General features: G+C 31.5%; 1 protein-coding gene and 1 long non-coding RNA gene across 2 annotated transcripts; both read right to left on the minus strand.

Moving 5' to 3' along the window:
- Window positions 1–1,827: 1,827 nt before the first annotated feature.
- LOC139521563 (cyclic GMP-AMP synthase-like receptor 2) lies at window positions 1,828–3,864 on the minus strand. The gene is made up of 2 exons (XM_071315039.1): window positions 2,892–3,864; window positions 1,828–2,117 (listed from the first exon to the last, which is right to left on the minus strand). Exons 1-2 carry the CDS (start codon window positions 3,862–3,864, stop codon window positions 1,828–1,830), a joined length of 1,263 nt encoding a protein of 420 aa, XP_071171140.1.
- A 6,967-nt stretch (window positions 3,865–10,831) lies between these two features.
- Window positions 10,832–16,143, minus strand: LOC139520740 (uncharacterized). Its single transcript, XR_011663952.1, has 3 exons — window positions 15,797–16,143; window positions 11,621–11,698; window positions 10,832–10,975 (listed from the first exon to the last, which is right to left on the minus strand). It is a non-coding gene; the product is annotated as an uncharacterized lncRNA (long non-coding RNA).
- Between the last annotated feature and the right edge of the window lie 509 nt (window positions 16,144–16,652).

The following is a 16,652-nucleotide window of genomic DNA, read 5'->3' on the forward strand; positions in this document are numbered from 1 at the left end:
TTTCATTTTTGAGTTATTGAGTATTTTGTAAAAAAGGGGGAGGGTTTTTACATGTCGCGCTGTATCCCAAAAACGATTTATGAGTATTGCTTAAAACTTTACACACTTCTTTGTTACAGTAATCTAAAGATCTGTATACTTTTTGGTGATGATTCAAAATTTTATTTTAGTGATATTTAGTTTTTTTTTTAAAGAACAGGGTGGGGGGTTTTACATGTCCCGCCGTGTCTCAAAAACAATAAATGGTTATTGCCTAAAACTTTCTCAGAAACTATTGATGATTATTGCATAAAACTTCCACACAAGACGTCGGGCGTATCATGTGGTCATGGCGGAGCTGTTTATTCACTAGTAATATTAGGGCCCTTTATAGCTTGCTTAGTTTGAGCCAAGGCTTCGTGTTGAAAGCCGATAATTGGCCTAAAATGGTTTTACAAGTTGTGCCTTGTATGGCGAGTTGTTTAATTGCCACTCATACCAAATCTTCTTAAATCACGTAAATCTAGGTTTAATATCTCAATCTCATAAATCAATTTCATTTTAATTAGAGAATTGTGGGAAGGTGCATTTGCGATAACACTTCAGCGGATCCGTAGACCAGGAATTCAAACGGTAGACAGAATTTCATTTTATTTATTGTGATTTACTGTTTTGTTTGTATTCAACCCTTGAATTTCATGCAATATATGCCACCGTGATTTAAACAGATCACAATTAATTAAATATTATGATGATACATTTGAATGAAATATACTTTCTGTAATAGAATGAAATTCAAAACAGTGTGGCTGTGGCCATTGATTGACACATTAAATTCATCCATTGACTGGGACAATTTACGTGAACGTTTGTCTGTAACGACCACTGTTCACGACGTACCTACGATAGACATTTAAACTGTGGGGTTACCAAAGGTTTCTTAACGCCTTTAATTATAAAATAATTCGAAAAAAAAATCAGGAATAACCTTTATGTTTTGATTTATATAATTGATATAAATAAAAACATCGTGTTATTTCTGATTAATTTTTCGAATTTCTTTATTAAGGTGTTGAGAACCTTTGGTGACCCCATAGTTTAAGTGTCTTTAAAAAGTACATAGTGAGCAGTGGTCGTTACATACAAACGTTCACCTAAATTGTCCTAGTCAATGGATGAATTTAATGTGTCAATCAATGGCCACAGCCACACTGTTTTGAATTTCATTCTATATATCTGCAAAGTCGGAAATACATAATTCAGGGGTTGCCGTTTGTAGATGAATCTCATAATCGTTTTTCGTTTATTGTTTTCTACATAAATCAGGCTGTTAGTATGCTCGTTTGAATCAATTTACGTTTGTCACGGCTTTTATATAGTTAACTATGCGATATGAGTTTTGCTCATCTTGAACTTTGTTGTTTCATGGACAAAAACACCATATTTTTTTTTTTTTTTTTATCATCTACGAATTGTTCCCTATATCTTTTTGCTTTGGAGTACTAAGAAGGCTACTAGCAATAGTATTTAGTGAGACGTCTCTTGCTAGTTACCCAATACTCGAATCATTCATGACGGGGAAAGTCGATCCACAATTTTTTTGTTTTAACGACAATGGCAATTAAATGTAAGATAAAATTATGAAAACATTTAATATAGTGTAAGATGCTAAGTTTGGTTTGACCTTCTTAAAAAAAGATCACCTGTTGAAATACTCCTTTAGAAATTGTTCATCGTTTCTCCATCTAATTTTTGAAGATGTTTTCTGAGAAAAGTAAAGGGGAAGGTAAAAGTATTAACAAGTGTTTCACCGCATATGACCTTGAGTTGATACGTTATTACTGTAAATTAACGGTCAAGGTTCTGTATCATTCTAGCTAATGGTGCTAGACTGTCATTAACGGTTAACACATCTTTCAGAAATGCTTTATACTCGTCTGATTTTTTCATCATTTGTAAGACTCGTTTGGACGTCAACTGAAATCCTGCTAAATCATTAGAGAAAGATAATGCTCTCATAAGATAAGTGTTAGCATTTACAGATAAATGTGGATTCCCAGATTCAGTGTTTTGAACCGTATTTTGAAGCATTCGCATATGACGATCCGCCTGATGAATATTTCCCAGTTCGTAATGAGCTAAAAACGAAAAATAATGTAAAATAACCGCTGGGTAGCACGAAAGAAATTCATTAACTTCACTAACTCCTAAATTTTTATGGGCCAGAAATGAGTTTTTTGTATCGATATTGTATGGTACATCCTTCATCACTTCTTGCCGTAATCGTTTTAGGAACGAACATTTCGCCGACAGTCGTTTTCTGCTAAGTGTGTGTATAAAGTTAGTTTTCAAATAAAGTGATAAATAAAGTCTGTCAATGGATAATTGAGCCGTTACAAGGTCTAATAGTGGAAACATTTTGAAGTGTTCTCGATGGTTATAGAAAAATGCTGCAAGCAATAGCCATCCCGATGCAGCGTCACTATACGTATTTATAATCAATTTTGCCAGTATTAGTCTATATGTTATATACGTACACTTATTATGACCATGTTTAGATCGTCGACATTTAAGATCACCATTACAGAACTTGACATTAGACAACGAAAAGTAATTAAAGCACAAAAATTGCAACGCGCATATATTTTTTACAGTTTTTGGAAGATTGGATACTATTCTGTGAATAACATGCTTATACTTATGTTCAAAGTCAAAGTATTTCATTTCTAAAGTCATATAAAGAGGAAATATAGCTTTATCAAAAGAATTATAGCAGTTAACTTGGTTAAACGATAATCTAGCGCGAAATCCGTCCAAAGAATTTGCATAAAAGATATTTTCCCATCCATTGTCAGACAGCACTCCGTTTAGCATGCGAATCATCTCGTTGCGTGCTTCATTTGACAATTTACCGTCAATCATATTGTGTGTAGGTATGAAATAGTTTGGTATATAGTTAATTGTTATCCAGTAACATAAACGTTTAACACAAGCCAGAAAGCAATGAATTAAATTTTCTGGTGTCCATTTTGATCCATCTGTTTCCTCCAGTATCCAGAACAGTAATGTTTTCATATAGTATGAACACAAAAGTTTAGACAAAGTCTTTTTACTATTAACGATTTCTTTCAGATAAATCTTCAATAAGGCATAGCACATAAGCTGCACGTAATTGAAAGAATGAATAAGTACCTTTTCTGACAGAGAAAATGACATTCGCCATTCCAAATCGTTGACTTCATTCGATGAACTCTTGCTACCGACTGGAACTAATAACACACCTTGTTCGGTTATGTTTTCCATTACCTCTTGAGGAGGCCATTCGATTGATTTGTTTCTGAGCAGCCAAGCTTTGGCTGCAAACGGCCATGTGTTGCACTGTAAACAGTAAACCCTATCCAAATCTACTTCATTATGACAAACACTTGGCCCATGAATACTGAAAGCCCCATTATATAAACGGGATTTAACCGTGAGTAAATCTCTCATTTTTCTACTTGATAGTAGGTACCCATTGTCAGTCTTAGGAAACAGAACTGGGCAACATTTGCCTATGTTTTCTGGAACTTCTAATAGAGCAAATCCTGGTTGAGCATTGTTTGTATCAATGGTTATAACAAAACCTGAACTGTCTATATTCTCATAGACCTTGAATAATTTTTGTAAAGTCATCAAGTCAAAATCACTACCATGAAGGTCTAAACCTTCCGATTTACTCCCACTACTGATTAATTCAAAGCCACGTTGTGTATTCCATGTTTCGTCAAATAATTTAAAAAACAATCGTCTATATCTTACTATTTTCTCCGATCCTACCAGTGCATTACACATATATTGGTATAATTCTATAGAAGCAGTTTCTAATTCTTCATTTCTAGTTTCCATAGTAGTTTGGTATAACTATGTTTCAAAAATACACCAAGACGCTGTTGGTTACATCCAAATCGTTCAGGTAATTAAGAGTCCAACTTTTCAGTAGTTAGGTTAATTTTTCAATCATAAGGACTTTGTAAATTAGACGTCCATACACCAATCAGAGTAAACGTTGAAGTGTATGCATGAACTTCGATCACTACTTAACTGAGTTAAGAGAATAAGACAGTGAATACAAATAGATGACAACTCAGAAAAGGAAATACTTATAATCTTCGAAAAATAACTCCTTATGACTCAGATCTGATTAGAAAAATGTCCTTGTTTCAGTATTGCACACAGCTAGTTTTGTAATCATTCATTGACTATTCTTGAAATATGACAATCACTTAAGCACTTGTTTGTCCTGAATGTCAATTTCTAGATTTAGTCAAGATATCAGACAGACTTAATTATCAAAGGTACCAGGATTATAATTGCATACGCCAGTCGCACGTTTCGTCTACATAAGACGCATCAGTGACGCTCAAATCAAAATAGAATCATATTCAAAACAGTGTAGCTGTGGCCATTGATTGACAACCTTAAATTATCCCATTGACTGGGGCAGATTATGTGAACGTTTGTCTGTAACAACCGCTGTTCACTATGTACTTGTTAAAGGCACTTAAACTGTGGGGTCATAAAAGGTTCTCAACACCTAAATAAAGAAATTAGAAAAACTAATCAGGAATAACACGATGTTTTGATTTATATCAATATAATATAAATCAAAACATAAAGTTATTCCTGATTAATTTTTCAAACTATTTTAATATTAAAGGCGTTAAGAACCTTTGGTGACCCCACAGTTTAAATTCTATAATAAGTAACTAGTGATCAGTTGTCGTTGCAGACACACGTTCACCTAATCTGCCCCAGTCAATGGGATACTTTAAGGTTGTCAATCAATGGCCAAAGCTACACTGTTTTGAATATGATTCTAGTTATAAAACCAAACCAGTACAAAGTTGAAGAGCATTGAGGATCCAAAATTTCAAATTAGTTGTGCCAAATACGGCTAAGGTAATCTATGTCTCTGTTGTATCCTTTATGTAAAGTATAATGGTAAAAATGCGTTCAACATAGTCACCGAATTATAAAGCATCATCCACACGGCAGAAAGTTAAGTTATAGGATACTTCTAACTTTTTTTCGTTTTTTTTAGAAGGTTCTGTTTGAAGTTAGCCTTATGTGAAAAAGAAATATGTCGACAAGAAGAGGAGCACAGTTGGTTCCCATTAGAAAACCGATTGGTTGTTGAAAAACACGTCCTTCAAACGTACCAAATATGTTGTCAATTAAGACATCAAGCATCTTGATAGTGTTAGTTTCAGAAAAAAATATCATTTGAATCAGAGTGATTTTTACAAAGTACGAACAATCCTTTCGAAGATGATCCTCGTATTTGAAATAAAGGCAACAGTAGTACTAGTATACCGCTGTTCGAAACTCATTAATCGACTGAGAAAAGACAAAACCGGGTTAGAAACCAAAACTGAGGGAAACACATCAAATATAAGAGGAGAACACAACACTAAAATGCAACACACAAAACTTGAAAGCCATGATGTATGAAAACCGAAGCATTTGAAGAGCAATGTAACCGAACCGCGCTTCATACAAAATGATATTCGGTCAACGCTTTTACACCCCAATGAAGTTACAAAAAGAAGCATTCAATTCTTACATAAGCACGTGTAATGGGATTATATTTATTTTTCTAGGTCTTTCAACTCATAGATTAAACATAGGTTCAAAACATATTTTGTTCGTTGATAAGGAACCAGTTATGGGTTGAGTCAATCATCGAAATTTTTCTTCCTTGCATCTCCCTTGTTTCACTTTTCATTGTTGACATTATTTCCTCTTGAATCGATTTTCGTCGTTTTCAAGTTTACCAATCCAACGTTATGGTACTTCATAAATTAGAATGGAAAATTGCATCGTTGGCACTCTCATTTGTGTAATTCATGCTAAATTTTTATTAAACTTTTATCATAGGTTATTATCAGCAGTGTCTTGTTTGACTTTGAAAATAAGTGCCAATCAATTATTTCTAAAAAGATTTATTTTTGGAAACAATAGTTTTATTAAAAATTGCATTGTTAGCACTCTCATATGCTCAACTCTTGCCAGAATTTTATGAAACTTGTATCATAGGTTTATATCAGCAATGCTTTTGACACTTTCAAAAATAAGTTCTGATCAACAATCTTTAACGAGAAATGCCCCATTGAAATATTAGTTAAAATGGAAATCACATTGCTTTTGCTCTGAAGCCTACATATTAATAAACTGATTTTAGAAACTGCCCTTGTACCTTGGATTGATGAAATATGCGCAACGCGGGGGACATTTGAACTCTGTTTTTTTATTTAAAGTAAATTGAACTTTGAATGGGCTTTTATCGAATAGTTAAGACATGTTATGTTCGATTTTCATTGTTTTCAATTTGACCATACGTTAGGTATTGTACCTGATTGTTACAAAATTCTAAATTTTGTGGTTTCCGGATCAGAGAAGTCAGGAACCTGTTATTAGGTGGTTGTCGTTTGTTGGTGTGGTTCATAAGGGACGACATCAAAAGTTCAATGTAGGATCATAAACACAATTCACATAGTTTTTTCACTTGACCCCCACTCCTAACTTAATTTGAGAAATATCAATTGACCAATATGGATATATGTAAAATCGATTTGGATAAACAAAAATTGCAGCAATTTTTTAAGTTTTTTATCCTACATTAGTCTTTTGATGTTGTCCCTAAGTGTTTGTCGTTTCTCGATATTATATAGATTAAATCCTTGGTGTTGAAGGCCATACTTTGACCCTGAACTGTTTACTGTTTATACATTATGACTTGGATGGAGAATTGTCTCAATGACACTCGTACCACATCTTTTTATTTATAACCACTTTTTGAAATTGATTGAAATTTGAACGAAATGCTTTGGACCACTAAACAAAATCATGATAGCCGAGCTACTGTTGGCGGTTATATTCGTGATGAATAGATCTCATTTTTTATACAGTTTGTAGTTATGTTGTACAGTTACACAATAACTAAATGGTACGGATTATGCACATTGTCTCAGGTCGTACGGTAACTAGGATTTCTGAAATCAACGTTTTTTTCAGATTCTGTGGGATAGTTTTCTCATTTGCAATCATATCACATCTCCTTATTTTATTTTATATTATCTACGAATTGTTTCTAAAAAGTGATTGCATTGCCCCCTAACAGAATAACAGCAGAAGAATCTAGTATAACGTCATATGATAAGTCAGCACTTCGGTGTTGACATGAATATCTATTATATGGTCATTTTTATAAATTTCCTGTTACAAAACTTTGAATGTTTGGAAAAACTAAGGATTTTCTTATCCTAGGGATAGATTACCTTAGCCGTATTTGACACAACTTTTTGGAATTTTGGGTCCTCAATGTTCTTCGACTTTTTACTTGTATGGCTTTATAGCTATTTTGATCTGAGCGTCACTGATGAGTCTTGTGTAATAGAAACGTGCGTCTGGCGTACTGAATTATAATCCTGGTACCTTTGATAACTATTATGATGATATATTCAATACTTGAATCCAAAGTCAACGAAGCATCCATCATGCCGAGGAGAATCGACTCACATGATGACGTGGCAGCAATTTCCTGTATTTTAAGATTATAAAGCATATAATATATATCGATCTTAAAACTATTTTCAATTTGATTTTGATTACTTTATTAATTTCAATCGTTGCAACACATTTTATGAGGATGTGTTGTTTCCATCTAACTTGATTTGTTTGGTGAAAAGTAAAGAGGGACGTGTATGATGTTCCGTCATCCATAACTGTACGTTATCATACGTTATTGCTATACTAGATATAGGAAGATGTGGTGTGAGTGCCAATGAGACAACTCTCCATACAAATAACAATTTAAAAAGTAAACCATTATAGTATGTTAACCCTAGATTTTCAGTTTTCGTCCAAGCTAATGGTGCTTACCTGTTGCATCTTTTACGGATGACACATCTTCCAGAAATAATACTCTTTTGATTGTTTCATTATTTTGAGGAGAATTTTGCCCGTCATGTAAAGTCCCACTTCATCTTTGAACACAGCCAATGCTTTAAGAAGATAATAGCAAGCACAGAAGCATGAATCTGGGCTTCGACAAACAGTTTGATAAACAGTATGTTGAAGCGTTCGTAACTGAAATTCTGCCTGTGAATTATTGCCAAGTTCGTGATGAGTCAAAATGGATAAGTAATGTAACATGATAGATGAGCAGCACGAAAGAAATACGCAAATCTCACTACTAGTAAAAGCTAAATTTTAATGATCCAAAAATGATTTGTTTGTATCATGAATGAATGGTACATCTTTCATTACTTCTTTTCGTAATCGTTTCAGAAACGAACAATTCACAGACAGTCGTTTTCTATTAATTGTGTTTACAAAATTTGCTTTCTCATATATTGACAAACGAATATGTCAATAGATAATACAGCCGTTACAAGGTCTAAGAGTGGAAACATTTTTGAGTATTCTCGGTTGTTATAGTTATATGCTGCAAGCAATAACCACCCTGATGCAGTAACAATTTTGACATTATAATTTTATGTTGTTTGTACGTACACTTATTGTAACTTCGTCGACGTTGTGGATCACCATTGCAGAACTTAACAGAAGACAAAGAAAACTCATTGAAACACAACAATTACAAGGCGCATATACGTTTTACATGTTTAGAAACACTGTACGATACTATTCTGTGAATAATATGACTCAACATACGTTCAGAGTATGGCAAGTGTAAAGTAGTATAAAGAGGAAAAATAGCTTTATCGAAGACATGATAACCATTCGCCTCGTTAAACGATACTTTCAAATTTATCGCAAAATCCGTTCAAAGAGTTTCGCATAAAAAAAATAATAACCCATCCTCTATCGGACAGCACTCTGTTAAGCATGCGAATCATCTCGTTGCGTGCTTTGTTTGACAATTTACCGTCAATCATATTGTGTGAAGGTATGAAATAATTTGGAATATAGGTAATTGATATCCAGTAACATAAACGTTTAACACAAACCAGAAAGCAATGAATTAAATTGTCTGCTGTCCATTTTGATCCATCTGTTTCCTCCAGTATCCAGAATAGTAATGTTTTCATATAGTATGAACACAAAAGTTTAGACAAAGTCTTTTTACTATTGACGATTTCTTTTAGAAAAATCTTCAAGATTGAAAGAATGAATATGTACCTTTTCCGACAGAGAAAATGACAATCGCCATTCCAATTCGTTGGCTTCATTTGAAGAACTCTTGCTACCAATGGGAACTAATAAAACACCTAATTCGTTTATATTCTCCATTAGTTCTTGAGAAGGCCATCCAGATGGTCTGTTTCTCAGAAGCCAATGTTTGGCTGCAATCGTCCATGTGACGCACTGCAAACAGTAAAGTAAATATATCTATATCTCTACCATTAACGTTCATACTTGGACCATGAATACGGAGACTTTGACAAAGCTGAAGAAATCCTCCCATTTGCAACTTGATAAAAAGCACCCATTTTCGGTCTTAGTAAATAATTCAAGAAAATTTGACAAAACTTTTTGAAAGTTTAAGCAGAGCAAATCATGGTTGAGCAATGTTTGTTTCAAGGGTTAACGCACAATCTATATCATGTATATTGTCAGTTCCCTCAAAGACCTTAAACCTTTTAGATAAAGCATTACGTCAAAATCACTTCCGGGAAGGTCTAACCCTTCCGATTTACTTCCACTACTTATAGTTTCTTTTAGGCCTTTATTAAACATATCATCGAATAACTTATAAAACACTTGTCTACATGTGTATATCTAACAATTTTCTCCGATCCGACCAGTACATTACACATATATTGGTATAATTCTGTTGAGACTGTTTCTAATTCTACATTTCTAGTTTCCATAGTAGTTTAATATATCTTTGTTCCAAGTGTTCACCAAGACTCTGACTGCATCAAACACAGGTGTTCAACAGTGTCGGATCGTTTTATCATCAGAAGAAATTTGTATCAAAGGTGTATACAATATCTTGTCATCGGTAACAAAGTACCATGTTAAAAATTATTTTTGTAATCAGATATCCACAGAACTACAATGCAATTGAGATAATAGTTATCAAAGGTACCAGGATTATAATTTAGTACGCCAGGCGCGCGTTTCGTCTACATAAGACTCATCAAAATATTTATTAAGCCAAACAAGTAAAAAATTGAAGAGCATTGAGGATCCAAAATTCCAAAAAGTTGTGCCAAATACGGCTAAGGTAATCTATGCCTGGGATATGAAAAATTCAAAGTTTTCTTAACAGTGTAAAAATGACCACATTATTGATATTCATGTCAACACCGAAGTATTGACTACTGGGCTGGTGATACCCTCGGGAACGAAACAGTAACGATAACAGTGTGCTAAACTGCTCTAAAATTATGTCAATGTCATTTAATTAACATTGTATCTAATTACATCGCACTGCAAAATCATGAAAGAAATGGAGAAAATACATATTTTTTTATTCAACGAAACTGATGAGATTTGTGGACTAAACGCGTGTCTTCCGTACAAAATCTATAATTTATTTACAAGTTACATTGTAGTGCTGATAATGTCAGAATACACTCTTCATGGCATATCGTGTTTGTGTTTTGCTAATTACGAGGAACGTCTTGGCCTTCAAGACTGATTGTATTTACAGCGCAACTTGATTTAATAATACGATGAAAAGCTCTGCGAAGTTAACCTTAACCTTCTGCATATTTTCTTTGATTATATCGTATCCGAATGTGTAGCACTTAAATGTAAGTAAAATCATCATTTCGTAAAATAATAATATTGATTGTCTTTAAGCATGTAGGGAAAAACTTCGATAATATACAATAAGAGTACTTTTACGTCACTTTTCTGTTATCAAATAACTTTTCAGAAACGTTCCAGCGTAATCGTAATAAATCCATCAATATGTTTGATTCAAGTTGATATTAGATTATCATCTGCGATTTCATACACCAAACTTCAACAGGATAAAGCACACCTAAAAAAATCAAAACAAAATTCAATTATTATAATTCACACAAAAACTTTGATAAGTCATACAATACAAGCTTTTAAAACAAATAAACTAGTTTTTAAGTTAGCTTATCAAGTAGCCAATAATACTATGCAACATTGGCTCTGTAAATATTATGTAAATAGAAGTCCACTTAGTCCAGTATATATTTTTATGTTATATGTAAAAACATTAAAAAAAATAGTTGTTTATTTTGTGTTTAGCTTAAAGCTATGTTTTTTTTCTTTCAACTATCTCTGTATATATTTTGCTATTGATTGTATTTTTATGTATGTTTACAAACTTAATGAGTCCAAAATAATTTTTTTGGACACAGAGGAGTCTGTATCTGAAGTCACATTGTTGACCCAAATCATGACCTATATATTGAGGTCAATAATTGAAATGTTGTGTTATGTTTACACATTTATAATCATGAGTATTATACATGTACATGTAGTTGTACATAGATGTAAATATAGAACGAATTTAATATTGATAAAGATATCATATAAAAAGAAAAATCCACAAAGCAAGGATATAGATAAAATCATAAAATCTAAATTATTGCTGATTTACAAGTTAAATATAATTTCAAACACAACAGAACTCTGTAATTATCTAACTTACCTTCCTAATATTTACACAAAATGACAAACAAAAACTGTATCCATGTCTGCACTGTAAATACCAACGGGTTACAAAAACCTGAAAAAAGAAATAGAATTATTGAATGGGCTAATCAACAAAAATGTGATATAGTATTCCTACAAGAAACGCATTTCACTCAAACTTTAGAACCAAAGCTAAAACAAGAATTCAAAGGTGAAGTAATCTTTAGTAACGGGTTAAGTAATGCAAGAGGGGTTGCCATATGGATAAAAAGCAGATTAAACTTTAAGATTATTGACCAATTTAAGGATTCTGAAGGAAGATTCATCTTAGTTAATATAGAAATAGATGACAATATATATACATTAGTGAACCTATATGCACCTAATAATTGTAAAGTAAGAAACACCTTTTTTAAATCAGTAAAACAATTAATTGAAAATCACAGTATTGGCCAGTTAATAATTGGGGGCGACTTCAACGACATATTATCTATAAAAGACACAAAGAAAAAAATAGGAAATAAAAAATTTGATAAACCAGTTCATAACCTTAAAATGTTAATCAAGAATCTTAAACTAACTGATGTCTGGAGAAGCAAAAACATAAATAAAACCCAATTTACCTGGAGAAGGAAAAACTTATCAGAATCTACAAGAATTGATTACTTTTTAGTAAGTGATGAAGTTAATAAAAATTGCATTACATGCGACATAAGACCAATAGTTCTTCAACACACTGATCATTACGCTGTTTCATTAAAAATCAACATAAATAGAAACTCAAAAGGGCGAGGTTACTGGAAATTAAATAGCAGCATCCTGGATGATGAACAGTACCAAAAAATTATTTCAAAATTGATTGATAAATATAAAATAAAATCAGAAACATCTCTCAACCTAGATATTTTATGGGATAACTTTAAAGTTGAGGTAAGGGATTATACCATCCAATACTGTAAATTAAAGGCGAATATAAAAAAAGATACTATTGAAATCTTCGAAAACACATTAAAAACCCTATCTGAAGAAATTGATTGTGATAATTATATAAATAAGAAGAAAGTCAACCTAAAAGAAAACATTGAAAAACAATTAGCAAGTTTATATAATGAAAAAATTAAAGGAAATCAAATTAGATCACGCGTAAAATGGCTAGAAGAAGGGGAGAAAAACACATCTTTTTTTCTTGGTCTAGAAAAAACGCGACAAAGTAAAAAAACTATAACTCAACTGTATGATGAAAATAATCAAGTAACATATGACCAAAACAAAATACTAAATTTGGAAGTCAATTATTATACTAAATTATATACTTCAACAAAACCTGATACAGAAAAGGTAAAACAATACTTTGAAACTATCAAAGAAAGTAAAATAATAAATGAATCTGAAAGTAATACATGCGAGGGAAAAATCACTATAAGTGAATGCACAGAGGCTATATTTAAGATGAAATTAAACAAGGCCCCAGGGCTGGATGGACTGAACGTGGAGTTTTATAGAAAATTTTGGGAACAGATTAAAGATTTCATAGTACAAGTTTTCAACTATTGCTATAAAAAAGGAGAATTAACAAATTCCCAAAAAATTGGAGCCATATCTCTTTTGTTTAAAAAAAATGATCCCCTCTCCCTTGATAACTATAGACCTATTACATTATTAAACTATGACGTTAAATTACTAGCTTATGCCTTAGCGCAACGATTAAAATCAGTACTACCAAAAATTATTCACTCTGATCAAAAAGGTTACATAAAAAACAGATACATAGGTTTTAACATAAGACAAATCCAAGACATTATTGATTATTCTGAAAAATTTAATGTAGATGGTGCAATTTTATTTTTAGACTTTACTAAAGCTTTCGACTCACTTGAGTGGTGCTTTATGTTTGAATCTTTAAAAAAATTTGGTTTTAAAAAAGAATTCATAAAATGGGTTGAAACTATGTATACAGACATAAAAGGATGTATTTTAAATAATGGATGGGTGTCTGCCCCCTTCAATACATTTCGTGGGATTAGACAAGGATGTCCGTTATCCTCGTTAATTTTTGTATTGTGTGTTGAAATAATGGCAATAAAATTAAGAGAAAATAAAGAATTAAAAGGATTTGAAATCAAATTAGATGGAAAATCTTGCTCACTAAAAATATGTCAACTGGCAGATGACACTCAATTGTTTTTAAAAACACGCAAAGATATAAGTATTGCCCTTAATATCATTGAAACTTTTGGAAGCCTTTCTGGGCTCAAACTGAATAGAAACAAAACAGAAGGCTTATGGCTTGGCAAATTTAAAAAGTCAAAAGATAAATTTGAAAATATAAACTGGAAACAAGACCACATTAAAAGTCTAGGAATATACTTTGGATACAATTATCAAGAATGTCAAAAATTAAACACAGAGAAACAAATAGATAAATGTGAAAAATTGATTCAAGGATGGAACAAACGAAACTTAACATTAATAGGAAAAATTACTGTAGTAAAGTCACTAATTTTACCAAACCTAACATACACAGCATCATGTATGATAATAACACATGAAATAAAACAAAAGTTCAAAAATTTAATATATAATTTTATATGGAGCGGAAAAAAAGACAGAATTAAACGCTCTATATTATGTAAGCCATACCTTGACGGAGGATTAAAAATGATTGATTTAGACTCCTATATAAAATCCTTGCAAATTGGATGGGTTTCAAAACTAATAAAAAACGAAAATGATAACTGGAAAATTATTCCAAGATTTTATCTTAATAAATTTGGGAAAGATTTTCTTTTATTCAGAATGAATTTAACAAATGTAAATTTGCTTAATAAAATAGAGTATAAATCCTTGCCAGAATTCTATAAACAATTAATTAAAACTTGGGTAGAAGTAAAAGGAGGTCAAACTATCACCCCTAAAAACTTTCTTGAAGTTAGAAAACAAATTATATGGGGAAATAATCTTATCAAAGAAAATGGGAAATGTCTGTTTTTTAAAAATTGGATTAGCAGTAATATTTTGTACATCAATAATATAATAGACGAAAACGGACACATCTCATCAAAAACTGTATTAAAAAATCTTAAGAATAAACAAGATTGGATTAGAGAATTTTCTTTAGTTAAAAATGCTATACCAAAGCACTGGCAAAATATTTTAAAACAAGAAAGCTCTTATAAAACTGATGTCAATATAAAGAAATCAGTAAACTTAAATATCCTACTAAAACATGAAATTTCACCAGACTCGAGCAACAAAGAAATATACACGTCCCTACAAAGTCAATTTACAAATGATAAACCAACAGGAATTTTAATATGGGAAAGAATTCTGCATAAAAAAATGTCAACAAAATTTAAATCCACATTCAACTTTATTTTTAACTACCTTGAAAACAACAAATTTAAAATGTTTAAATGGAAAATGATGCATTATATATTAGCCTGTAATGAATTACTTTATAAATGGAAAATAGAACCGAGTAGTTTGTGCTTCCATTGTAAACAACATGATGATTATGAACACTTCTTTTTTTCCTGTTCATATAATGTTCAGTATTGGCACAAAGTTGAACAGCTTTTAGCATTATTAAAAGTTGAAAAGCATATATTCAGTCTTGAAAGTTTAGTAACTGGCTATAAAATTGAAGATGAAGATTATTTTGATATGAACTATTTATTAACTATAATTTACTTTTCAATTTATAAAGCATATTACATGTCTGACAAGAAAGACAAGGTCATTGATATTTTTAAAATATTCCAAAATGAAATCAAGGACATAATAAACATAAATAAAATTAGAGGAAAAAAAAATAAGAGAATCATACTTAAAACTTTGGAATATATCGAATTCTATAATTGTGAATGAATTCAAGCTGTGACCTAGTTAGTTCATGACTGCACATGACATGCATGTGTCGGTCAGGTGATACAATTTATGCATCAAATGAAATTCGCTATTCTACTCTTTTATTATGTTTATATATAATTTATCATATCTATTATAGCTACACTGAATTAATACTGTTATTAGTTTACACAATACAATGCTTGGATACTGCATTCATGTATCGTTAATTATACCACGTGTACTTTCGATCTTTTCTCTTGATCATTGGTTTGATCGCAAAAAATACCATTTACTGAAAAAAATATGTTGTTCAAATAATGTGTGGAAAAAACAACGGTCTTACCTAATCATTTAAGACTCCTTTTCATAATTACACGGAGTAAACTAACAAAAAATTTCGAAATTCTACTGTCGGCTGAAAAGTCATGCTGTCAGTATCAAAGATCATCATCAATTTTACGGTTCAGTGAAGATTCAATAAATAAATCATATACAGTTTAGGTTAAGAAACGTACCGTATTCCGGTATGAAATTATACTATGTAGAACTGCTATTATGTATGTAATAAATACAACTAACTTTATAGATATACTTATTGAATATTTTTCCCTAAATATTCAATGACTAATTTAAGGGATACTTAATTGAAGCTGTAGATTGAGTAAATTGTTAACAGCAAAAGTGCAATAAAACTTTGATTAATTAAAAAAAAAAAAAAAAAAAAAAAATAATATACAATAAGAGCAATATAATATGTAAATAATTGCAACGTATTTTACAACAATTAGTTCAACTAAGAGTTCTTTGTCCTCAGAGCAATTCTTTGTTTTAGTATTAGAATATACTGTAGTTTTTTCTTTGATAAAAAAAGTTACATTACATTGGAATCCGTATTGTTATTGGCTAACAACAATCGCGCGTCTTTCAAAATTTAACCTGCACATCAAAATGATAAGGAGCTTGAAATATTTGTTGAGGATTTATACTCAACTATGTAATATTTTAGGAAAGAGTAGCCTAAACTTATGTTAGATTGTCCTTTTTTCTCGGCTATCAGAAAAAGAACAAGTACTAACATATAAGCATGTTTCGAGAATTTAAAAATGGATATCTGTTTTTCAACAGTTGCCACCCTTATCACAAATACAGTTCATGATAGGTGATCTGGGCTACTTGTATTCTCCAGACTTAGGTAATAG

This window comes from Mytilus edulis, chromosome 4 (genome assembly GCF_963676685.1).
Source record: "Mytilus edulis chromosome 4, xbMytEdul2.2, whole genome shotgun sequence".
Classification (NCBI taxonomy): domain Eukaryota; kingdom Metazoa; phylum Mollusca; class Bivalvia; order Mytilida; family Mytilidae; genus Mytilus; species Mytilus edulis.